At 47.5% G+C, this 26,143-nt stretch overlaps 1 protein-coding gene across 8 annotated transcripts in view; it reads right to left on the bottom strand.

The window, feature by feature from the left end:
- EFCAB11 (EF-hand calcium binding domain 11) overlaps positions 1-26,143 on the bottom strand; it is a 241,774-nt gene that overhangs the window by 181,608 nt on the left and 34,023 nt on the right. Inside the window, exon 6 of one of the 8 annotated variants that reach the window (XM_061156445.1) lies at positions 20,970-22,049. The exons of the other annotated variants lie outside the window; for them this stretch is intronic. Coding sequence (XP_061012428.1) covers positions 21,869-22,049 — 181 coding nt within the window. The 3' untranslated portion in view covers positions 20,970-21,868. Of the gene's footprint in view, positions 1-20,969; positions 22,050-26,143 lie in introns of those variants that run through there. 8 annotated transcript variants of the gene reach the window in all.

Below are 26,143 nucleotides of genomic sequence, written 5' to 3'. Positions count from 1 at the left end.
ACAAATGATCTGGAAGTATCATTTGGTATTATAATATTTTGGCACTAAGGAAATATTTGTATACTTTATAAGCTAAGTACATATCAAATAGAAACACTTGCACACAGCTACCAAGAGTGACGATATAAGATTATTCATACAGTATCAAGAGTAATAGCAAAAATAAACAGAATTTTTTGTGTGGCAATTACTAAATGCCCATCAACAGGAAAACAGATAAATTATGGTAAATTCATGCAATGGGATGTTAAATATACTTAAAATGAGTATAACTATACACAAAACAGGGATAAATATTAGAAATATATTATGAGTAGAAAAAAACAAGGCACAAAAGACCTAAATTTGACACTTTTTTAGATAGTTTTAAGATAAAGATTTTATTTTCTTGGACTCCAAAATCACTGTGGATGGTGACTGCAGCCACAAAATTAAAAGACATTTGCTCCTTGAAAGAAAAGCTATGACAAACCTAGACAGTGTATTAAAAAGCAGAGACATAACTTTGCCAACAAAGTTCTGTCTAATCAAAGCTTTGATTTTTCCAGTAGACATGTATGGATGTAAGGACTGGACCATAAAGAAGGCTGAGCACTGAAGAATTGATGCTTTTGAATTATGGTTCTTCTAGAGAAGAAGTCTCCTAGAGAAGACTCCTGAGACTCCCCTGGACTGCAAGGTGGTCCAACCAGTCCATCCTAAAGGAAATCAACCCTGAGTATTCATTGGAAGGACTGATGCTGAAGCTCTAATACTCTGGCCACCTGATGTGAAGGGTCGATTCATTGGAAAAGTCTCCAATGCAGGGAAAGATTGAAGGCCAAAAGGAGTAGAGGGTAGCAGAGGGTAAGATGGTTGGATGGCATCACTGACTCAACGGACACGAGTTTGAACAAACTCCAGGATACAGTGAAGGACAGGGAAGCCTGGCGCGCTGCAGTCCATGGGGTCACAAAGAATTGGACATGACTGTGACCAAACAACAAGATGAGGAAAACGAAACATTAGGAAAATACATAGGTGTGTGTGTGCTTATACATGTATGTATGTATTTTTAAGGCAGAGAATAATAAAGACTCAATTCTGGACAGTAGTTCTTGGAGGAAAGCAGGAAGACAGGCTGGAGGAGCACATGGGTGTATGTGAGTTAATGATTATATTTTAGTTCTTGGGTTGAATGTACTCATTTTATCATTAATCACACTACTTTTAATGAAAATATCCATGTGTGGAAAAATTGTAAAGAACTAATGTGTGTAAAGAACACACATTTACCAACTTACATCTTTACATATTTAAACTAGTGTACCATAGTTTTAGTTTATGAAAACTGTTACTATGCCACTTTGGAATAATTTGCTGTAACACTTAACTTATTTACACACCCTGTTGGAAAAACTAGCATGTAACCACTAGTTAAACAAGGAAGGAAAACAGTATATACTACTTCCATAAAGCCCGTTTATGGAAGCTAATTTACTGATTAAGTGTTCTTCTGGTACTAAGTAACTGAAAAAAAACAAAAAATCTAACTGCACTGACAGCTCTCAGTCAAGGAAATCCAGCTGTAGAAACACACCCCAACTTTACCCACAAACAGACGGTAAAGTCATGATTCCGTAACACACACGCCAGACTAGAGGTCTGCATCCTTCCGCAGTGCCCACGCTGGGACTTCACCTGCGGCGCGCGCGTCTTAGGAGGCGGGGGCGATGGGGGTGCTCAGCTCCCGAGGGTGCAGCCTCACGCGTGGGACTACAGCCCCACAGATGGGACCCAGGGAGCCCCCCGCCTCGTCCACCCCGTCGGGACACGCTGAGAAGACTTCTGTCCACGGACCTCGGAGCGGGCCCTCAGCGGACACGCGTCCGCCAGCACCCAGCTCTCGGGTTTCCGGGCTCCTGAAGGACGAGGGACCAATCTCCGCGGGCTAAGCCACCCAGGCTGTGCGCTTCTGCTCCGCGGGTGAGCTCAGGCACTTAACCGTGTCCGACACTTCGCCACCCCGCGGACTGCAGCCCGCCAGGCCCCTCCGCCCGTGGGGTTCTCCAGGCAAGGTTACTGGAGCGGGTTGCCATCTCCTCCTCCGGGGATCTTCCCGACCCGGGGACTGAACCCGGGTCTCTCGAGCCTTCTGCACTGGCAGGCAGCGCCCAGCCCTGCGCCGCCTGGGAAGCCCCCGCGGTCCTCTGAGGCGTCCCGGCTACAGACGGCACACTCGGCTAGAGAGGCCTCGGGGTCAACCTCTCCTCACGCCCATCTGAGTGCGCACCGCGGCGGGCTCTTTACCCCACGTGCGTAAGACGAAGAGACCGAACAAGTGTCCTCAAAGAATCTTTTAACTGGTAAAAATCTGTAACCCTGTAAGGAACTACGCGTATCAAGAATTAACAAAATTGTGATGTAATTTCCTTATATAAGTGGCACAGTATTTAATCCAGATTCAACTGCCTTTGGATAATACCAGTGTTCACAAGCTCTGAGGAGAGAATGAAGCATTAATATAGCATTACCATAGGATTAGTTAAAATGAAAAGTAGAATTCCACACATAGAGTTTCCAGATAGTAGATAAATTTGCTTTCTGGTAGATCAGAGGTATCTTGCAGTATAGCATGTTAGCTATATTGAGGGAAAAAAATTATAATTTAAGTATTAAGATTTAAACATTCAACATCAAATTCTATAGTGTAAAAGAATTTGAAAAGTAACATAAATCCTCCAGAAACAGTGTTCAAATTGCCTAAAATAGGGAAGAAAAATTAGCAGCTGTTCAAAAATAATATAAATACTTCAACAGGCAAAAATTCACAAGACCCTGTTAGTATGCTTAAGTGACACTACCCACATTCTCTAGTTAAATTTAGATTTGGGACACGTCAAGATCTCTAAACAGAAAGCCCTTTGATATTCCAGATTCACATCAAAAGACACCCTATTAAAAAAAAAAGTAAAGTCAAGCCTCAAATAAGTAAAGATTTTTTGTACTTAAATGAGAAAGGATTAGTACTAAGAATATATAAAGAACCCCTACAGATTAAAAGAGACAACTCAATATTTATATGTGGGCCAACAATATAAACAGGCAACTGACAGAACAGGCTGGCAGACATGACGCTGAACTTGACTAGCAATCAGGGAAATCAAAATGGTAATAAAGGCCATCTCACACTCGTCAGCTTGGCCAAAACTAGAGAGTTGGGTGACAAGTGTTGATGAGGCTGTGGACAGAAAGGAATTCGGACGCGCTAGTAGGAGGGAATGTGCGAGGCCGCTTAGGAAGCAAGTCAGGCCGCAGGGCGGCACGTCTGCGGCCCGACCGCTCCGTTCCCAGGTGCGTGCGCGAAGGACCGCGCCCGCGTGCGCACAGCAAGGCAGCTGCAGGCGCACCCGTGGCAGCGCATCTGTGAAAACGACGGCGAGCCTGCCAACAGGAGGCTGGATCCATAAATCGTGGGACACTCACACAGGAGGGAAAAATGCTCTGGGGGAGAAGTTTCCTTTCCCCCGTCTATTTCCACGCTGAGGGACCTCCTCTGGAGTGACGCTCCCAGGCTCTCTGAACCTCCTCACTTGTCCCTCCTGGAGAAATGACTCATCTAATTGGTGCTCCCCTTCTTCTCTCTGGAAGAGCCTCCTGACTGTAGGGGTGGGGGGGGGGGTGTACACAGTACTCTGCTCCCCAGTGCCATGGGGGTCCCAGGCTGACTGCACGGCCTGTGATCAGAAGGGTGAACATATTTAATTCTGGCTGTGCTCCAGCAAGCTGATCCCTCGCGCAGAGCTGTCTCACAAACGCAGAGCTGATATCTGTATCTACTGCTCTCCATCATTCGCATCTATTTCTCAATTTCTTCTAGATGACAAAAGAGAGCTCTGGTTATTCTGCCCTCTCAGGCTTCAACAGAATGCTATACAGCGAGGAAAAATATGTAAAAGTTATCAAGGGGGCTGAGTCTTTAAAATGTATAAGAGGAAAGGCAATTTGCATTTATGTCAGCCGGAGAGATAAAAAAAATAATACTATGCATTATTTAAAATACATAAATCTGTATCATAAAATACAAAGACACATATGAATGATTTAAAAAATTCAGGAATAGTGATTATCACTGGGGCAGAGGAAGGGAAATGCAGCCAGGCAGGGTTAACCAAGGGCTTCTCGACCACATTTGGAATGGAAGGGCTCGTTTCTCAGTTTGGGAGGAAAGTGTATACAGACCTTGTTTTCAGCCTCAAGTATTTCAAACACACACACACACTCGTGCACATGTGCACACTAACCTACCACAGACACTTTGACAGGAGAACAAGCCGTGGAGTCGCAGACGCTCCGAGAGCTGCTTGAAGGCGCCTGCCCTGTCCATCAGGCCTGGCCAGCTCTTCTCCAGACCCCCTGGAACCAAGCCAGTGGGAAGAAGGATTGCCCGTCTGGAGATGGATACTAAACGGAGTGCTGGCTTCTAAAGTGTTACTCTAAACAGGAGGAAAATCTATTAAACCACAGAATCAGTGAGAGTCAGAAAGGATAGAGCAAGACAAGGATCCAAGGAGTGGAATTACTAGTAGCAAACTACGGAAAGCTCTCTAGAACTTTACTTTTGCCAGAATGAAACCTAAACTATCATCTTTAAAAAAAAAAGCAACAAAATCGTTTTATTATCTCTGAAGGAAGAGTCAATAACTACTCCAAGCAATGCATTTCAGTGTCTTATAAATCACTAGAATGCTAAATTCAGTGGAAATTTTCAGTCAGTATATTATGACTGCATATGGTCTGAAGCTGCACAGAAAGGAGATAATCTGTATTATTTCCTGATTCCCTTGGCTAAACGAGACACTCTGAATCACCACCATAATAATAGAACAGAGTCTGCAAATCTGTGCTACTTCACTGAAGAGAATGTGTCTTCTTTTTTAAAACTTTCATATATTTTATCAAGTTGTTAATTATTAACAACTTCCTTCCTCCAGAAAAGAGGAAACTCTTTTTGGCCTGATGCACAAGCCAGCCTCAAAATCATTTTTTCTTGTCTTGTGTCTCCAATGAGGAGGAACAAATGAAGACCATGCTAACATTACAAATCACTGACATTTAGATGAGATATTCAGTCCTTACTGCATGCTACAATTTGTAACCTAGGGATAAATAAGATGTTGGCAAGTAAATAAGAGGTAGGTGATCACCGACTGAAATAACAGATACAATGCAGGAAGCTGCTTTCCAGTGAAAGTTGGCCACGCTTTCTGCTGCAGCCATCTGCAACTGCCCAGTAGGCTCATCAGGCTCTCGTGCCCAGTGGGGATTCAAAAGTACCTGCTGAATGGTATTTACCTGATAATTAAAAGAAACACGGGAGGACGGTGAGGATCCAGGAGAGGATACTACACCACACAAGCACGACTTCACATCCGGGGAATGCTCAGAGACCGAAACGTCCTGAGGACTCCGTCTTTCTTCAACTCGTCATCCCCGTTTACAACGTACAGAAACATAAATAGATAGCATGCGGAGACAGAGAGAACCAACGCATGGAGCCCAGGGGAAAGGATGTGGGCAGAATGAGCTGGGAGACGGGGATTGATATATATATATATATATATATATATATATATATATATATAATATACTGTATATGCACTGAACATACAGCAGATGACTAAGGAGAACCCGCCGTACGGCTCGGGGAACACTGCCCGAGGCTCTGCAGTGACCTACGCGGGAAGGAAACCCAAAGCAGAGGGGACACATGTACACGCATAGCGGGTTCACTCTGCTGCACATGCAACTATACTCCAACAAAAGTTAATTAAACAAAAATACCTTTCAAGTTTCACTGCAGCCCTGCCTCTCCGGTCTTCCTGTCCTTTCTCAATCCCGCCAAGCTGAGCCCCACCCCAGGGCCTTTCTAGCTGCTCTCCTCTTGCAGGGCGGCTCCTCCCAGACGGCAGTCAGCTTTTCACCATTTAGGTCACACTCCGACCTGAGCCCCCAGAGGCCCGCCCGTGCCTCCCATCCCCGCAGTCAGCGAGCTGTTGCTCGGCGTCACCTTCCCCAGGGCACCTGAAGGGAGCCTGCTGCTTCCGCAGTCAGACTGCCTGCTTGCAGCGAGCCTGTGAGTCCTGCAGAGCAGGGACGTCTCTGCTTTCTTCACAGCTCTGGCCCCGGCAGCCAGAAAGTAGCAGGCACACAGTAGGTGCTCAGTAACCCTGTAATGAATGAGTTAATGAGAATGTGCCTGCTCAATATAAAACCCCTCAATGTCAAGGGTTTTTCAAAGAATGCAACAAACGTATTCCCTAGTTTACCAAATTCAAAGTCCTGACTATCACGTTTACTTAAAAGTGGGGGGCGGCAGCAAACAAGGGAGTATTTGGGGTACAGATTAGAAAGGGAGCTGACCCCACTGCAGCGTGAAGGCTATCATTTCACAGATTTTTAATCACACTGACCCAGTCCATCAAAAACTAAAAGCAAATCCTTCCACTATTTTTACAGTCAGCACTGATTTAGCTGTATTCTGTTCCTACAGCTATCAACATTATTTTCTATCCAAATTGCCTTGTACTTTTCTAGCAACGATATGAACTATCTCAGTATGTCGCAGGTATTCTTGGAGTCTGAGAATCAGTAAGAGGTGAAAGGCAATATGAACACAGTGTGGAATAAAACGCTTGTAAGATGCGATTCCTCCTCTCAGCCGGGAAAAGGAGACACAACACTCTAGGTGGTCGTTCGGAGTAAAAGCCCCAAGAACGATACATCTGTGTTACACGCGACTCCGGCTGTCTTACGTGTCGACTAGAATCTGAATAACTGTGCTTGCCCGAATACACACTTAAAGGAAAAAGCTATCGCCTAAAAAATAAATTCAAGAATCATTCAAACACAGTTTTACTGGCACAGTTTTGGAATCTATCACGAGGTATCCCAAGCTGAATTTAAAACTCCTCATTTTTCAAGCTGACCTGTTACCACTAATAGGTTTTAAAATGATGAACAGCCACAGAACCATAAAAATAAATTCCATTTATAAAACTGAAGATCATTTTATCTGAAATGAAGTTTCATTTTTTAAAAACATCATGCATTTGGAAAAAAAAAAAAAAGTCATATACTCCTGGAAGCAATGGTCATTTTCCATGAAAGAAAATGTTATTGGGATACAGCAGTAGCACAGAAGTGAAATATATACTGTGAGGGAGAAGCTGATTTGCTGTTTGGCAAATACAGGGCTTGTTTCCATACAGTGGGTAGGAGAGAAGGCAAGAGGAGACTCCAGGATTACATTCAGGAAATTAGGAGAGACAAAACCGAACCACGGTATCAGAGGCTGGCCGGTCATCACAAGCTATTATCTGCTTTTAAGACCCTTGCTATTGATGTGTAGAAATTTAAGATGCAGCAAGACTGCGGCTAAAGAAGCATCTTAGGTGTAAAACAGATGACTGACGAGAACCTGCCGTACGGCAGAGCCTCTCCTCAGGGCCCGGTGGGACCTAAATGGAAGTGAATCCACGAAGAGGGCACGTGTGCATCGGGAGCGCTGGGTCACTTCTCCGTGCGGCAGAAACCAGTACAACATTACAGAGCAGCTATACCCAAAGTAAAAAACAAATAATAAAATATTTTTTAAAAGAAGCATCTCAAACCACATCTCCTATCTGTACACAGTAGGACAAAAACTTAGAGATGATGATGGTTTGATGGCATCACTGACTCAATGGACATGAGTGTGAGCAAGCTGCAGGAGATAGCGAAGGACAGGGAGGCCTGGTGTGCTGCAGTCCATGGAGCTGCAAAGACTCGGACACAACCTAGAGACTGAACAACAACAGGACGAAAACTCAGAGGCTAATGGGGCAAAAGGTATGGTTCCCAATGGAATCCTTTGTGGGGTGGGAGAGTTTTCAAGTTTGATGATTTGCTGTTTTACTTTGATCTTTGGTCAAAGTTAGAAGGTCAGCTCAAATTCAAAGAGACAGAAATAAACTTCTAGATGGCCATAGAGCCAAGGTGCTTTGCAAAGGCCAGAGCCAGCAGTTGGGGGGAGAGGAGTGGGTGTGGCCATCCATGCAAACGCCTGACCACTGTGATCTGTGAACGCGCATGCTCAGCTTCCAGGGGGTCGGGCTTCTGAGTGATGCGGTTTCGTTGGATCTGTGAGCGGTCTGCAGACTCCCTGAGTTTGATGTGAGACTGGCTATCACGACCACAGGAATTACCATCCTCACGCGTGCACACAGGGCACGGGGACCTGCACGACACACAGACGGCTGTGCGGGGCGGGGTGTGGGCTGGGGGCCAGGTCTCCATCCCGGAGCACCAGTGAGAGACAGGTCACACAGAGCAAGAGCAACACAAGGCAGGCAGCACGGGAGGCGGCAGCTGAGGGTCTGCAAGCGCCGGGCAAAGGGCCCAGTCACGGAGGAGTGGGCTGACCAGGAGACGGGACAGAGGACGGGACCCGACCCCACCCCGAGGGCCAGCCAGGCTCGCAGAGCAGGGAGGCGACACCCCGGAGAGGAGCGCCCTGCACACCCGGGGAGGGGGGACCAGCACGGTGGGGCCAGCTCACGAGTCCATCCTGAAGGAGGGGAGAGCTGGGGAGCAGGGGCAGGGCAGCCAGCCGACCTGAAGACGGAGGCAGAGCCTGGCCGACCAGGGCTGGAGCGGACAGCAGAGTGGGGCCTGGCGCACGGCTGGCAGGGGAGCAACCTGGGCGGCCCCTACGGAGAGCAGGGTGGAGGGTCCTCACAGAACCAAAAGTCACCACTCGGGGGTACACGTCCAGAAAAAGTGAAGACGACAATCTGAACAGCTACGCACACCCTGATGCTCAGAGCAGCGCTATTTATAATAGCCAAGACATGGGAGCAAACTGCCTATGGACAGATGAATGGGTGAAGAAGATGTGGCGGGTATACACACACACACACACACACACACACACACACACACACACACAATGGAATATTACCCAGTCACACACACAAAGAATGAAACGCAAATGGACCTGGAGAACATTATGCTGAGTGAGTAAGTCAGAGAAAGACAAACACACAGTGTAGGATATCACTTATATGTGGAATCTAAAAAATAACACAAATGATACATATGCAAAACACAAGCTGACTCAGATACAGAGAACTTGTTACCGTACAGAAGCGGGGGAAAGGAGAGGATGTGTTAGGGGTACGGGATTATCAGATATAAACGACTACGTATAAAACAGGTAAGCCACAAGGAGACGGTGCATAGCAAAGGGGATCGGAGAAATCGTCTGGCAGCAGCTTACGATGGCGTATACTGTGCAGAGACACAGAGTCACTGTGCTGACACCTGAAACTCACATAATATTGCACACCAACTGCACTTCAGTAAAAACGAACAAATGGGCCTCCAGCCTCAGAACCTGAGATGCGAGTCCTAGAGCCCTGGGTGGGGTGAGGGACGAGGGCTGAAGCAGACAGACACTGAACAAGCAGAGGGACGTGGTGACCGGGTGGATTTAGAACAAGGACCAAAAAGGAAAAATCAATGACTGTGAGGATGAAGCTGAAGAAACTGTGGTATCACTGACAGAAATAGCAAGAAGGAGCTGACCTGAAGACAAGGATAAAGACGTTTGATTTAAACATGATGAACTGAAGCTGACCGATACACAACCTGAAACATTTTCAGCTGCGCATTAACTGTGTGGCTTTGAGAACTCTCTAAGCTTAGTTCTCTCATCTGTAAAACAGGAGTAATAGTGACGAGTGACTCACTGAGTCACTGTGAGGACTGAATGAAATAATGGCAATGCTAGCACTCACTAAAGCATTGGGAAAGTAACCTATTTTGGCCACTGTTATTACTCATCTTATATCTGACAAATTGTCCAATCAATCTTTTTTTTGTTATGTGAACTTATGATTATCCGATACACCTATCAGGAATTTTTGTTTTTTCCAATATAACTGAGATAAGCCAACACACTTCTATTCTAATTGCAGTCCCTGTAAATTTTCCAGAGCATTTGAATCTGGGCAGTTTACAACCTGGAGAGGTCTTCAAATCTATGACAAATTCATCACTACAAACCATTAAACCTAGCATGTCAGCTGATCCATCTGGATTAGATGTGAACATTTTGATGGCTATGGGTTTCCCCAAGAAGCAGCGGGTTGACAAGGGGCTTCTTTACACTGAAAAAATTGAAAGAAAAGTATTGTATATGGTCTAATAATAATCTGCAACATACTAAAGATCCTGTTGAGATGAAAGTTTTTGTCTTTGCTTTGTTTGTTGGGGGTATAAGAAAATAAGATTAAAGAAGAGAGTAAGATTCTGCAGTAATGATGTAGCCATGAAGGATACATTAGCAGTCGGGAAACTGAGAGAAGGTAAATTCCAAGTAAATCTGAGAACTTAACGCTGCAGTTATCAGTAATGCTGGAGACTGAAACACAAACACTTATCCTGTACACAGCAAGAGCCTAGTAAACACGTGTTAAATATTGCTGGATGAAGCTGATGATGATGAAACTGGTGATGAAGCTGATGATGACTGATGAAACTGACGCCCAGGTCATCTGCGTGTCCTTCTGTTCACTGTGGTGACGGCCTCACTGCGCTCTTCATCGTAACTGTCTTTAAAGGGTAATTAAACAAAAGGTATGGAAACAGAGAATCGAGGTATTTTAAAGCTAGGAAAGAAACTGAGGTCCAGGGAGGTTAACAGACTTGCCTAAGTCAATTCCCCAGAACGTGAGACCAGAGTCTGAACAGCTAACCCAGAGCACCGCGCACATCCCATCATCCTGTGATAGAGGAGAGAGAGTCACCGAGAGACTCAGGCCAGGCAGTTCCGTGATTTGTCTGAAGGTCTAACAAAAGGTTGAGATGAGTAGATGGATTCTGAGAAACACGCACTTCAATTATTTAAGCCATAAATGTTTCTCATCATGATGCTTAAACAATTCATGACAATCTAAAATAGATTTTTTTTTGCTATTAATGCAGCCACATTTTATAGCATTGCAATATGAGGTTTTTATATTTTTTTATCAAAAGATTTTATGACTAAATTGCCAGAAATCAGGGAATTTCATAAAAAGGGTGTACCAGTTAGCTTGTTTAGGTTCATGAAAAGGGTTACAGCCATAGATTATAGAGCTCTGTTTTTGACTGTGAAAATTTATGTGCTGTCTAGATCTTTATTCTATTGAAATTGAACCACAAAAGGCCCTTAAATAAAATGATTCCTTTGAAATACATAAATTGTAGTAGATGTGACTGATGAAGAGATTCAAAATCCCTTTCAAGGGTGCACCTGGGGAGGGTCTAGAAGGGACAGGGCATAGTCTCTCTTGCACGATGTGTTTCCAATGTGGAGCCAGACTGTCTGGGTCAAGGCCAAGTTCTATCAGCTACTGTGATCTGACCCAAGTGACCTGGCCACTGCGTGCCTCAGTCTCCTCGTCTGCAGAGTGGGGGCGGTATCAGTGGCCGTGTCATAGGCCGGGGAGGACCGCAGTTGAGACAGGAAGAGCGCTGAGGGCAGCAAGCACCGTGCGCTGGTTCTAGGGTCACACCCAGGGCTGCGTGGCGTCCCGCGCCAGGCCCGCCGCCCGCTCTGCCCTCGCTCCTCTCTGCAGGGTGCCCTTCCTTCTGGGAAGTCTCCAAACCCTAACACGGCTGCTGGATGCCTGGATGACCCTGGCTGGAATTAAAGCCTCCCATCTCCCTGTTCTTCTATAGCAGGCAGCATTTTCTACTTCATCTTACGGTCACTCTCTAAAAGACGGTCCCTGTCTGACTTGCTCCTATAGCCCGGAAGGGACCCTCCTCAGCGCCTCGTGCATGGCACCCAGCAAGTATTGATATTTGTGGAGTGAACTAATACATCGGCAGAGTTGTCTTCTCCTGCCTTATCAACTGATAGCTGTTATTATCTCTTCTATTAAGAAGGAAAGGCAGGTCCCAAGAGGCCTAAACTAGTTGAGGCCAACATCGTTAACTGTCTTTTGGAATAAAGCATAATTGATGAGATGCAAAGCTAATTTAATTTCATGAAAACTCAGAGAATTTCTGGAACAAAATCAACACAGACTAAAACCTCAGGTTTGGGACGTAGCCAGGATGGTCAGTACCCACACTGGGCAGGGCATAGAATTATTACTGTCATCTCTTGATGACCCACAGGGAAGAGGCTGGGCCCTTTGAAGATGAATACCTATTTGTCTGTGGCAAATTGCCCCTAAGTCAAAGTTCCTTTATGTTCTGCTGCTGCTTTCTCTCAGTCTAGAATTAATAAACAGTGAGCACCTACAGTGGGACAAGAAGCCTGTTGTACATGCAGCCGCTCATTCGATCCTTCAAACAACTCTGCGATGTTGGTTCTCTTAACAACTGTCAGGAAACAGAGACACTAGACGTCTTACCCAAAGTTTCCTGTCCAGTTCGACTCATCTGACTTCAGTCCACCTCCCCACGTTTACTGTCCTATACGGGGGTGGGAGGGGATTGGCGTGGAGTATGTGGATTACCCAACTACCTGTGGGACAAAGGGCCAGGAGGACTCTTCGGGGGCACGTCCAATCTGGTCTGATTGGGCTGGGCAGGAAGATGCAATAATGCAAACTGCGATGAATTTCAGGGGTCAAAGGAACCCTGTGAACTCAGGCTAGATGCCCAAACGCCAGGAGATCCAAGTTGGTAGGTAAGACAATGGACTCTCTGAGCAATGGTGGTATGCAGGCGCCCAGCATGACACGGTTACCTTAGAGCAAGAACTGGCCAGGAGTGGAGTCCTGGCCGTCAAGACAGGAAGCTGGAAAAGGGGAGCTGGAGTCTGGGACGAGCCTCGGTGCCAATCAGGAAAGCATGAGGAGCTGGGTGTGCGGGGCTGGACACACTCTGTGGGCTTCAGGAGGCGCATCTGCATGGGAGTCGCCAGGACCAATCTAGACAGAGGTTACTGCTGCCGCATCTTATTCCCTTCTTCATCATGCAGTGGAAGACAGCGGTAAACCACACACCCAATCCTGTTGCGTCTCTACTCAAAACACTTCAATGCCTTCCCAATATCCTCAGGGTCAACTTCAAACTCCTCAGCACCTCACGCGGCCCCTCATGGCCTGGTCCTGCTCACGTCTCTGGTCTCATCGCTCTCCGTTTATCCTTCTGGCCCCACCCAGCCAGCTGACGATTCTGGTCACTCAGAGGACCAAGCTCTCCTACTCAGCTCGGTGGATATGCTCAGCGTAGAACACACTCTATCCCTTCTGGCTATACTTCCATCTTTCAGGCCTCCCATGGGCCATCACTTCCCCTGAAGTCAGCCTTGCTTCCCATTCCCCGGCCTGCATCCAGCAACCTTCTGGGATACTCCCACAATGCTCTGCAGTCATCCCTCAGGATTAACCATCTTGGATTCTAACCACCCACCTCCCCAACTAGATGCTAAGCTCCTAGGAGGCAGGGCGGTGTCAGTCTTCTTTGCTTTGATTCATCCCCAGTGTCTGCAAGGCAGACGAACATTTATTTCCAAGTCAAAGACAGACAGAAACCTGAGGGGAGAGGAGGGCGTGGCGGACCCACCTAGTCCAGTGATCAGGGCGCGAAGAGAAGACGAGAGGGCCCAGTGCTTAGTAAGCGTGAGGTGAGGACTGCGCGGTCAAGAAGGGGCCTCAGGAGGATTTGGAAACTTCACCGAATATCCAGAGAGGCTCTCCGTTTCAGTCACTGACTTGAAAGCTACGCACAATGTGCCCAACGCAGTCGCAGAGCAGAGGGGTCTCCTGAACACCCTCGTCACTTCGGGTTTTGAAAGCTTCTCATGGAAGACGTGAGAGCCTGCCTCTAGAGTTTTTATCACAGGAGGAAAAGAAGGAAGAAGGACAGTGAGGGGAGAAAAACACAGGATTCCGAAAAGTCAAGCTGACATGAGCCTACCGATAAACATCCAGGGGAGAAAGAGGTAAACAGAGAGAACTGGGGGCTCTGTGCTGCAATATTTGCCTGTGACAAAGGGGAAACCACAAAGGCCATTGTGTTTAAACCATTAACAAAAGTGCTCCTGGTTCACATGCTATGATCAGGCTCGGTGGGGGGAAAAAAGACAAATTAATCTAAGGCTGTTCATTTTGTGATAGCTTAAAGCAAACAACTTGGAGCAATACTATGAAGCCAGCTAGCAAAATAAATAGAAATGAAGTCCAAGGAATTTAAACATGAAAATTTGGGGAGGGCAAAAAGAACCGCACAAAGCAAAACACACGAAATACAAGGCTAACCAAACAAAAGCTAAATCAAATAAATAGGCATTGCCGCGTTGCCCTGGAGGACTGCCAAGGGGAGTGAATTTCAACAAAGAATGCTTCTGCTACCAGTTTGGAAAACTTCAATTCCAGAAAGACAGGAGGAAGATGGAGCCACTTCTGAGTGACACCGGGAGTGTGGGGTGGACAGGGAGCTGGTCAGTCATTATTCTGGGCTCTGCGGACAAACGCTAGAAGCTTCTCCTTGTTCGTTCAGTCGCTCAGTCGTGTCTGACTCTACGGACTGCAGCACGCCTGGCTCCCGTCCTCCCCCATCTCCCAGAGTTTGCTCAAACTCACGTCCACCCAGTCGGTGATGCCAGCCAACCATCTCATCCTCTGTCGTCCCCTTCTCCTCCTGCCTTCAATCTTTCCCAGCATCAGGGTCTTTTCCAATGAGTCAGCTCTTCGCATCAAGAGGCCAAAGTATAGGAGCTTCAGCTTTAGCATCAGTCCTTCCGAGGGATATTCAGGGTTGATTTCCGTGAGGATTGACTGGTTTGATCTCCTTGCAGAACCCTCCCCTGCTGCTGCTAAGTCACTTCAGTCGTGTCTGACTCTGTGACACCCCACAGACGTCAGCCCACCAGGCTCCCCCGTCTCTGGGATTTTCCAGGCAAGAACACTGGAGTGGGTTGCCATTTCCTTTTCCAAAGCAGGAAAGTGAAAAGTGAAAGTGAAGTCGCTCAGTCGTGTCCGACTCTTCGCGACCCCACGGACCGCAGCCTACCAGGCTCCTCCGTCCACGGGATTTTCCAGGCGAGCGCACTGGGGTGGGTGCCCTCGCCGTCTCCAGAACCCTCCCCTAAAGATGCAAAAAGGCAGCGACTCCCTCCCCACGCCCCCGTGGGCCCTACATACAGCCAGGTGTGAGAAACAAGAGCACGTCATAGGCAAGAAATTGGCGACACCTGCAGCAGCCTTCTCTTCTCCACTTGCAGATAAAAAGGCCATTGCAAATACCTCTAGGCTACCGTGCCAGGAATCCAGTCCCTGGAGCCCAAGTCAAACAAAGCGCTGGCAACTGTTTGTGAACGTGGATGCTGGGGACAGGACCCTAGGCTTGGTGCTGGCATCGCTCCCTGCAAAAGTCATAGTCCTGACAGTGGTACGGTAATCCTCTCAGTCATAAACATCACCACCGCAACAGTCACCCCCGCCCGAGTGTTTATCCCCTTGCAGGCACAGAACTAGGTCCTTTGCATGAATCATCCCCTTGAAGCCCCCAACAAGTCATGATCTTAATTCTATAGCTGCTCACTCTACAGATAAGAAAGCCAAGGCAAGTTAAGATGCTTTTCAAAGACCTCACAGCAAACCAGGACTGGAGCAGGGATTTAGATCCAGACAGTTACTTCAGGACAAGCTCTTTTAACCAACAGACTTGTTAGAAATCCAATGAAAGGAGGTGGATAATCAGCAAACACGTATTAACAGTGGGAAGATATGTACTATGAACCCTGCTGGGTTAAACTGGGGTAAAATAGTTAAAAAACGACAAGAACAACAACAACAGAGCGAGGGGCTTTCCTCGTGGGCTGGTAGCTGAGAATTCGCCTGCCGCTGCAGGGGACGCAGGTTCGATCCCTGGTCCAGGAGGATTCCACGTGCCACGGAGCAGCGAAGCCCGTGTACCACAGCTACTGAAGTCGGCACGCTCTGGAGTCTGTGTTCCACAAGAAAGAGTCCTGGCCCACAGCGAGAGAGCAGCCCCCCACTCACTGCAGCTAGAGAAAGCCTGCGTGCAGCAACAAAGACCCAGGGCAACCAAAAGTAAACAATACACGATTTTTTTAAAATGAGGAAGACTAAGGCTGAAGCTGAAGCCCCAGAACTTTGGCCACCTGATGCAAAGAACAAACTCACTGGAAAAGACCCTGATCCCTGGAAAGACTGAAGGCAGGAGGAGAAGGGGACGACAGAGGATGAGACGGTTAGGTAGCATCACCGACTGGATGGACGTGAATTTGAGCAAACTGAGGGAGAGAGTGGAGGAGAGAGGAACCTAGCGTGCTGCAGTCTATGGGGTCGAAAAGAGTCGGACACAACTGAGTGACTGATCACGCGTGCACCCTTCAGTGTCCACTGTATCTCTCCAGCAAACATGTGGGCTGCTCAAACCCCTAAGGAAACTAACGAAACAAACCAAGACGAGAGCTGATAATGTGGAGCTCAGTGCTTTTGGGGGGTTAGCGTTACCCAAATGCAGACTTAGCTCCAAACACCGGGAGACCTGGGAATCTGGAGTTCCTTAAGATTTCCTTAGCATGGCAATGCCGTCTCCTTAAATTTCTGTATTGCTGTCTTTATTGAGATTTCTGTACATTAATATGTGCTTCCCTCCCCCCCCCCAATATGACCTATTTTCCCAATGGGACTGATGGGGGGGGGAAAAAAAATCACAAATGCATATTTAAGGAAGCAAGAATACTTAAATTCTCCCGAATTTTGTCATACGTTTTTTTGTGCTTTCTATTTGAGATGAAAGATAAAAAACCTGTGTGCATGATTAATTGTCATGATGAAAGAATACGAGGCAGTTGCCTAAGAGACGAGAACAACAAAGGAATAAACTACTGCAGGCACCACCAGGGCCCGAACGAACTGCTATGTGTACCCCGTTTCCATGGCAACTAGCGACGGGAAGATGAATGTTTCATAGTCACTCCGCTCCGCGGTACACGTCTATAAATCAAACTTACATAAAGAGCGCGAGATTTCTGCTGTGGGCTGAACGCAGAGCCGGTTTATTTTCCTGTTACTGTATAATTATGGAAAAGAAGCACAAAACAATGAGGTCATTCTGAGCGGGGAACAAACTCAGAAATTACTAACACACCTGCAGAACGCCATTCATCTCGCAGGAAGCGAGAGGCAGGCAAGGCGGTCGGTGGACGGAAACCCAGCCCGCCTTGGCCGCAGGCTTCCAGGCACCGACCTGCTCCGGCTGGCGGCTGCGAGTGACGTGCCTGGCCTGGGCTCCCCACCCTGCTCTGTTCGAAAACGGACACAGGGGCAACTTAATCGACTGCCTGCCATGCCCTACAGGTTTTCATTCTGACAGACTGGGCAGAAACAGTACTCCATGTTTAGTATGAAAGTTTGCTGAGGCTGAACAAGCATACACTTGCTCTTATTTACACCCAAAATGGCTCGTCTTGCAGACGTGAGGATAGAAGAACAATGCTTTGGCATTGAATTGGGAGCCAGGAGACCCGAGTCTTGACCCAGGTCTATGTAACCTTGGGTAAGCCATGAAGTTCGTGCGGCCTCCATTTTCTTAGCGATCGTGTAAATGATTTTTAAAGTCTCTGCCAATATCTGCTTCCATGAGTCTGTATCTCAAAAACTCAAATATCTGACTCAATCAGATCTAACCAGAGATATTAGTTGTGCTATTCATATATATATATGTGTGTGTGTGTATATACATACACACACACACACACCTTACACCAGCAGTCTCCAACCTTTCTGGCACCAGGGGCCGGTTTCAGGGAAGGTGGAGGGATGGTCTCAGGGTGACTCAAGCATACTACATTTACTGTGCACTTTTACGTCTGTTACTAACACGTCAGCTCCACCTCAGATCATCAGGCATTAGATCCTGGAGACTGGAGACCCCTGGTTTACACAGTTACACTTTTAAATTCTATACTGGCTAAAACACCTAAGTAATAGCATTTTAGGATTACCATTGCACTGAAGCTTGCTTCTGACTTCTGTCAATCTCTCAAACACAGAATATGCTCTGGAAAACTGAATGGTATCATCAGAGTTTTAAATGCATAAGAAAATTGTTACAGATGATCCTAGGACTGATTTTCTTAATATTATAAACAACATTTAAATTTTAATAATCTTCCTGTCACCTAGATAAGGGCTGCCTGTCAATCCCTGCCAAACAGGAAGCGTCCTGCCCCATGAAGTCTGCAGCTCTCAGAGACAGGGTGAGGCTTTCCTGGACTCCATCTCTGAAGAGTCATGCTCAATACAATCTGTGGAACAAATAAATGGATGGACAAGCAGACTCTTAGTAATACCTTTGCTGCACCTTTCAGAAATCTTTCCCCAGTCTTACGTGTTTAGGCAGGTTCAGAGCAACACATAAATATCCCCGGGACAGACAGGCACATATCTGAAAACCAGATATAACGATACGAGTCTCTCCTTTGTGGGTCTGTGAGCCTACAAAATCCTTGTGACACTTTATAACCGGGAAATAGCTTTGCTTTAGTGGAGCATGAGGCAGTATCAGACACGGAGAAGAGCTCGTGTCCTGAGGCTCTGGCTAAAGTCCAGGGGTATCGTGGGGGCTCAGAAATAATTGAGACCCAGTGTCTGCCTCAGGGGAGGAGAGTGTAGGGAAGACAAGACCCAACAGCACTCGCTACTTCCTCTGGAGCTTACAGCAACTCAGGAGAAGACTTGGTCACCCCACTTCACAAGCTGAGATCACTGAGCTATCAAGGGTTGATACAGGCTTCCCTGGTGGGCTCAGTGGTAAAGAATTCACCTGCCAATGCAGGAGACACAGGTTCCATCCCTGGTCCAGCAAGATCCCACATGCCCTGGAGCAGCTAAGCCCATGCACAGCAGCTCCCGAGTGTGAGCCCTACAGCCCGGGGGGTCACGGCCCCTGAGCCTGTCCCTGGGGTCGGGAGCGGCTCCTGAGCCTGTGGTCTGGGGCAGCACAGGCACTTCTGGAGCCCGCACGCTGAAATGAGAAGCCCCTCAGGGAGAAGCCTGAGCCCCGAGGCTAGAGAGCAGCTCCCGCTCGCTGCGACCAGAGAAAAAGCCTGCACACAGCAACCAGAACGCAGCACAGCCAAAGTGAACAAACTCACGTGAAAACAGAGAATGGATGCTGCGAGAAATGGAGGGCTTTCGTTTTCAAAAGACCTGCTGGAGGGTTCTGAATTTCCTGATTTCCTGAACTGATAGGCCGCCCTCATCGAGGAAACAGGAAGATGATTCAAATTTTAACATTTTTTCCATTATAAAAATGAGTTCTAGCAGGTATATCATTTTGATGTTTTCATGAATGTTTCTAAACAATGTACTTTGAAATCAGAATCACTTCTTATTCGTTTTCATATAATTCTCCTGATGCTCTTCATCACACATTAGTGATCAGAAATGAGATGTAATTCCCCAATCCCTGCCCGCAAGACCTGAGCAGGATCTTACTGTAAGTTGAAGAGAGTTTTGCCCTAACCCATGGATTGTGCAGGAATGAACTGCTCTTGCGTTTGACTGACTGTAGATGGGCTGTGGTGTGGTGTCTCTGAAGGCTACTGAATGCAACTTACAATGCTTATTAAAAATCTTTATTCTTTCAGTATCAAAAAAAAAAAAAATGAGTTCTAGGATTATCTGTTTAAAATGTGGGTTTGTTTGCTTGCTTTTGTTTCTTTTACTTTTTAAAACTCTGATGGTTTCATTAAGTTTTCTACCACATATTCAATGACTGAAACAAGTCAGAAGAAAGCTATGTGATAAGATCCTAAAACACTATTAATTAGGTGCTTTACCCAGGACAGTAAAGAATCTGCCTGCAATGCAGGAGACCCAGGTTCAATCCCTGGGTCGGGAAGATCCCTTGGAGGAGGAATCCCCTGGAGGAGGAAATGGCAGCCCACTCCAGGATCCTTGCCTGGAGAATCCCCTGGACAGAGGAGCCTGTCGGCTACAGTCCCTGGGGCCACAGAGCCGGACACGACTGAGTGACTAACAATTGGCCAGGACAGAAGTTAGAGGCGCACCTGTGTGAGCTGTGTATGTTTAAGAGCGCACACGTGCGGGAACTCCCGGGGGATCCAGGGGTCAGGGGGCGGCGCGTTCACCGCTGGGACCCAGGTTCAATCCCCGGTCGGGAATTAAGACCCCCCAGAGCGAGAACAGCACAGAACACCTTGGTTAGGTCTGGCGGCCAGAGCCGCGCGCTGAGCTCCTGACTCCAGGGCCTCCCTGCTCACCGAGGGCGCCTCGGGACACGTTCAAGCAGCAGACTGTCCTTCCACTGAATCCTCTGTGCAAAAACCAGAGTTAGAAACAAACACAGACCCTAAAAAACACATGATCGCATTTTTTTGTTAAGTCGTCATAATACAACACAATATTTCTTAAATCTCCCGGGCGGGCACATGCGGTCCTCTCCCTTCCCGGTCCGCAGCAGCAGGCTGAGGGTCACTCCCGGGTGGACCCAGCTCTCACACAGCCACAGCAGGCGAATCCTACGGGAGCCAATGACATCTTCGCGTAAGGTCACCGCAAATGGACTCTGCCGCCCAGCAAAGATATTCAGTATGGTGTGTGAGCTTAGAAGATCCAGTAATTTGGGCACACGTTTTTGGCATGAATTTTTCAAAAACTAACAGAATAATGTTTATTCAGAAAGCCTCCAGGTTAACCTCCTCGCCTTCCAATTCATTTCTTAACAGAGTTTTTAGCACCACCAACTGGTTAAAGAAATCAACGACAAATGTGCTTGGTTCTCAAGCTGTTCTGTTCACGAAAAGAGGGATCATATACACATATTTCACATTTAATTTGTGGTAAAGTAATTTATTTCAGTCACTAAATAAAATAAAAAATGCCTTTCCTTAGTCAAATAAAAAATAATCCACTTTGGCTTTTTCACTTAAGAAGGCATATTTTACTTAGTAAGTCATTAGAGAAAACTAAATCTACCCACTAAAGCTAATTTGATTTATTCTACCGTAAGCTCACATTCAAAAAGCAATGGCTAAAAAAACCTACAATGAAAATGAGAAACTAAGATAGCAAACTAAGTGGTAGTGAGTAGTAGGTGAGCCCACAGTGTCTACCTAGGAGATTAATTTGAGATAAAAATGATTGAGGAGGTAATGTAGGTAGTTTCACATTTTAAAAAATCTGGGCTTTTTCTCCCAAGATTCCTGACTCAGAGATGAATGCTGCCATGTGACATGTGACTATCCACTGTCATTTATCTTTTCCTCCTTTGATTGAACCACATCCAGCAACAGATGGTGTACAAAGAGTACCACTGAAGCCGAGGGCTTCAAATCTGACTGCCCTGCAATGAGTCAGTTTGTGAAACTGAGCATTACTGAAGCACTGTCCAGGTACTCTTTACCCCAGAACAACCAACTTGTGGATACAAGTTGTCTATGAAAAGTACACGCAGCCACTTGTTGCCAGGACAGATCTGTAACCGGCAGAATGAATGGCACCACACTGTAACAGATTTGGTCGCTGAAAGTAACTTTTCTATGAGACAATGTACAAGAGACAAAGTTCCATCCAGTTTATTAAATTTGACTCTGAGAGCAGAGTTCTGTCAAACGCCTTCTGAGAGAGTTTAAAACTAGTGCAATGAGTTTATGATGATAGCAGTTTAAATCTCTCCACAAACGCGTAGTCGGGTTTGCAGTTTTTAAAGCCGCCAACTCTTACGTCTGCAGTGGAAAGTCCAGTAAAGAAGATAAGGACCAGCACCGCCCCACCCGACTCGACACGCACGTTCAGCATGCTGACTCTGATCTTCATTCTACTCCTCTGCTCATTTATTTACTCATTCACTCACTCATGTATCTGTTGAAAACTCTCTCTCCAGCAAACACAGTGAAAATTCTGTAAACAGGGCAACAGGAACAGGGCTCTTCCTCTGTCTCCGTTTCTCCCCGGATGAGAGCCTTGACGTGCTGTCCCGAGGCAGAGAAGACTCCCATTTGAAACCATGAATGGGGCACCAGGAATCTTAACAAGACGATGACTTAGGTTAAGAAAAGCATTTTGAAACTTAATTGTTGCTTCTATATTCGTTCTCTGGCAGATGCAGAGAACGGACACATGGACACAATGGGGTGGGAGGAGGGTGGGACGAACCGGGAGGTGAGGATTGACGTGTGCACACCGCCACGCGTGAAACGGGCGTGCACAGTGTGGGGAGCTCAACTCAGCGGCCTGCGGTGATCTAGAGGGTGGGATGGGGGTGGAAGGGAGGCCCCCGAGCGGGGACGCGTGTGCACCCACGTCTCACGCACCTTGTGGTACAGCAGACGCTAATACCGCACCGCAAGGCAGTTACACTACGATATAAAATTTTTTAAAAAAGGGATAAGGAACGAGGAGTAAAACATCATTTGTATAAGTTAGAGTAATCACTCATAGGTATAAAAATCACTTATAGGTGTAAAAAACAAACATGTTGTTTAACGTGATCCTTAAATGATAAATGTAAGTATATTTAGACATTTTAACTGTAAATTCTTTCCACTATTATTGGACAGCAGTATTCTGAAAAAAAGCACAATTTTGACGTGTAACAAAAACATTAACAAGTACCAGCAACATGATTGCCCTCAAATTAAAAAAAAAAATTGATTACATGTCAATTTACTATGATTTTTCTTTTTTTAAGCAAAAGACAAGATAATTGAGAAGTCAGTCCAGTTTGGCTTGGGATTAGCAATAAAGGAGCTCAGCTTTATCTGTAGAATGGATAGGCAAAAAGCTGACACCAGGGATCTCTGCACCGATTCAGTAAGGCAACACTGGCAGCTCTTTAATGAACGGGAATCGCTGTCTTGGCACAAAAGATGGGGTGGGGGAGCGGGCATCAAGGGGAGAGTCCCCGGGAGGAGCGGTGGAAGCCCTGGGAAGCTGACAAGAACCAAAACCCAGAAAAAGGGCAGAAGGCGGGCTGGAGGGACTGCAGCTGGGGAAGCAGATTTCTAGGCTGGGGAGACTGAACGAATCTGCAGTCAGGCATGGAAGTTATAAACTGGAGAGGGGCTGACTGACGGAGAAAGGTCTTAGAAGGAGGGGAGAGGATGATACAGGAACAAATCGGAGGCACTAGAAAAAAGAAAAAAAAAAAAAAAACTAGAAATAAGAGTTGAAGGAACATAGAAAACTCTGGAGGTGAACAGGGAGGCAAAAAGGAAACGCAGGCAGAGGTCGTGACCCTGCCCACGAAGCAGGCGGCAAGGTCGCCGCCGAGCACGGCAGCGGGACAGGTTTACTACGGGCGCGACAGAGCAGTGAGACGCTAACGGGCAGGCTCGGGGTGTCCCACCGAGAAGAGCTCTGCGTCTCACCCGAAGGGTGACAGCGGGCGCAGAGGGGGGGTGGGGGCACCCGTGCCAGCTCTCTGCCATCCCGAAGCAGGGAGCTGAAGGCAGACGAGCTCCAGGTCTCCTGGGAAGCAACAAGGGCACGGCGAGCTTGAGTGACAGGCGGCCCCGATTCCAGCACGAGAAGGAGACGCACCCTGGAGTCACGCAGGAGTGGGCTGGAGAGCTGGGCACAGAAGGTGGGCCTGGATGGTCAAGCAGGCGCAGCAGCCTCTGCCCGGCCAGGGAGCGCCGCTGCACGCTGGGCAGGCCGTCAGGGGGCCCACGGCGGGCAGCTGGGGTCACGGCGTGTCCGGGAGCTGCACACGAGGTGCGGGGTCGCTCGGACACGCCGCCAGCTGGGAGAAGGGGAGGGAGGGTGCTGACTGCGGCGCGCGTGTCTGGCGGAGGAGGTCAACGCGGCGCAGAGAAGACAGAGGGCGGGCTCGCTGCCGCTCTCACGCTGGCCAGGAGCCGCTCCAGGGACCAGAGCGCGCGGGACAGGACCGGGCCGGGCCGGGCCGGGCCCGGGGGCGGGGGAGCTCAGCCCAGCGCCGGGGTGTGAAGTGAACACAAGGAGGGGAGGTGGCGGCAGCACCCTTGGGGCTTAGTTGCAGCTGAAGTGAACAGCGGTGGGTGTGGAGGACACAGCGTGGGCGGGGAGAGGGAAGGCGGGCCAGCAGCCATGGTCACCACCAGGAGCCAGTCGGGCGGGGGCGGCGGCTGAAGCGCCTCCTGAGGAAGGCCAAAGAGGACAGCGAAGACCCCGGCTTAAAGCTCAACACTCAGAAAACAAAGATCCTGGCATCCGGTCCCATCACTTTATGGCAAACAGATGGGGAAATAGTGGAAACGGTGGCAGACTTTAATTTCTTGGGCTCCAAAATCACCGCAGTGACTATAGCCATGAATGACATTAAAAGACGCCTGCTCCTTGGATGAAAAGCTATGACAAACCAAGACAGCATGTTAAAAAGCAGAGACATCACTTTGCTGAAGTCACATAGTCAAAGCTATGGTTTTTCCAGTAATCATGTATGGATGTGAGAGTTGGACCATAAAGAAGGCTGAGCGCCAAAGAATTGCTGCTTCTCCAACTGTGGTGTTGGAAAAGACTCTTGAGAGTCCCTTGGACTGCAAGGAGATCCAACCAGTCCATCCTAAAGGAAATCAGTCCTGAATATTCATTGGAAGGACTGATACTGAAACTGAAGCTGCAATACTCTGGCCACCTGATGCGAAGAACTGACTCACTGGAAAAGACCCTGATGTTGGGAAAGATTGAAGGTGGGAAGAGAAGGGGACGACAGAGGATGAGATGGTTGAATGGCATCACCGACTCAATGGACATGAGTTCGAGCAAACTCCGAGAAATAGTGAAGGTCTCGGAAGCCTGGCGCTCTGCAGCCCACGGGGTCACAAAGAGTCGGACACGACTGAGCGACTGAGCAACGACAAAGCTGGCCCCAGGACCGTACCATTCTTAGTCCAGTGGGGAGGAGGGAACAGTGAATGGTAGGCAGGAAGGAGTGGCCGGTGACCGCTAACGTTATTAGCAGCTTTCCTGCCTCTCCTGGCATCAGCTCAGGAACACGCAGGGTGAGGACAAGTGTCAGAAGGAAGAGGTGCCCTGGGAAGCCTGTAGCGCCTTGAATTCCTACTTTGCCCAGATCTTCTCCAGCAGCAGTTTGCCACCAAGCAGGGAAAACAAGCAGACAATATGGACAAATTGGAAACAGTAAAAGATGACGCTAAATGCACTGCAACTGCTCCGAAGTGTCTTGCAAGTGAATCAAAGTATAATCCTGTCTTATAAAGAGACAATCAAGAATTCAGTTTAGCACTCCCACCCCAGCTAAGATGATAAAAATTCTGTCGTCGATTTTAAATATTTTTAGCTTTTCCATTTGCTTTGGCAAACTCTTTTGCTATTGTGGTGTAATTCCAAGGCAACATGCAAAACACACGGGTTTCCATCAAAGCAACCTGATCTGGAATGCCTGCTACGTTTATCACGTGATAAAATGCTGCATCCGCTGCCTTTTTTACATTTTTGTAAACAGTTATTTTCATTTATGTGCAGATGGGCTTCTCTGGTGGCTCAGTCGGTAAAGAATCTGCCTGCAATGCAGGAGACCTGGGTTCGATCCCTGGGTCAGGAAGATGCCCTGGAGAAGGAAATGCAACCCACTCCAGTATTCTTGCCTGGGAAATCCCATGGACAGAGGAGCTTGGTGGGCTATAGTCCATATGGTTGCAAAAGAGTCAGAAATGACTTAGCGACTAAACCATCACCACCAATCAAACAAAATATCAAATGTTACAATCCCAACCTAACCAATTCATGTGCACAGGGGGAAGAGCTATATAATTGTGCAACTGGTTGATCAAGAACACTTCTGGGCAGAGCGAACATGCCTCGCTTCCTCCGGTTCCGGGCAGGCATCATAGGGAGGCAAAGGCATGCCTGGTTCCTGCCCTCAGGGGGTTTATGCTGTTAGAGGTGAGAGGGAATCTAACAGTGATTAAGAGCACAAGCAAATCTTGGTTCCCTTACTCACCAGCCAGCAGCATCAAGCTCCCTAAGATTTATTTTTCTAACATATTTTTGTTTATTTGGCTCTGCTGGGTCTTGGATGTAGCATGGGAATTCTCAGTTGTGGCACATGGGATCCAGTGCCCTGACCAGGGGTTGAGCCGGGGCTCCCAGCACCGGGAGGGCAGAGTCTTAGCCTC

This window comes from Dama dama, chromosome 12 (assembly GCF_033118175.1).
Source record: "Dama dama isolate Ldn47 chromosome 12, ASM3311817v1, whole genome shotgun sequence".
Taxonomy (NCBI): domain Eukaryota; kingdom Metazoa; phylum Chordata; class Mammalia; order Artiodactyla; family Cervidae; genus Dama; species Dama dama.
This window is presented reverse-complemented; position numbering and strand designations above follow the sequence as displayed.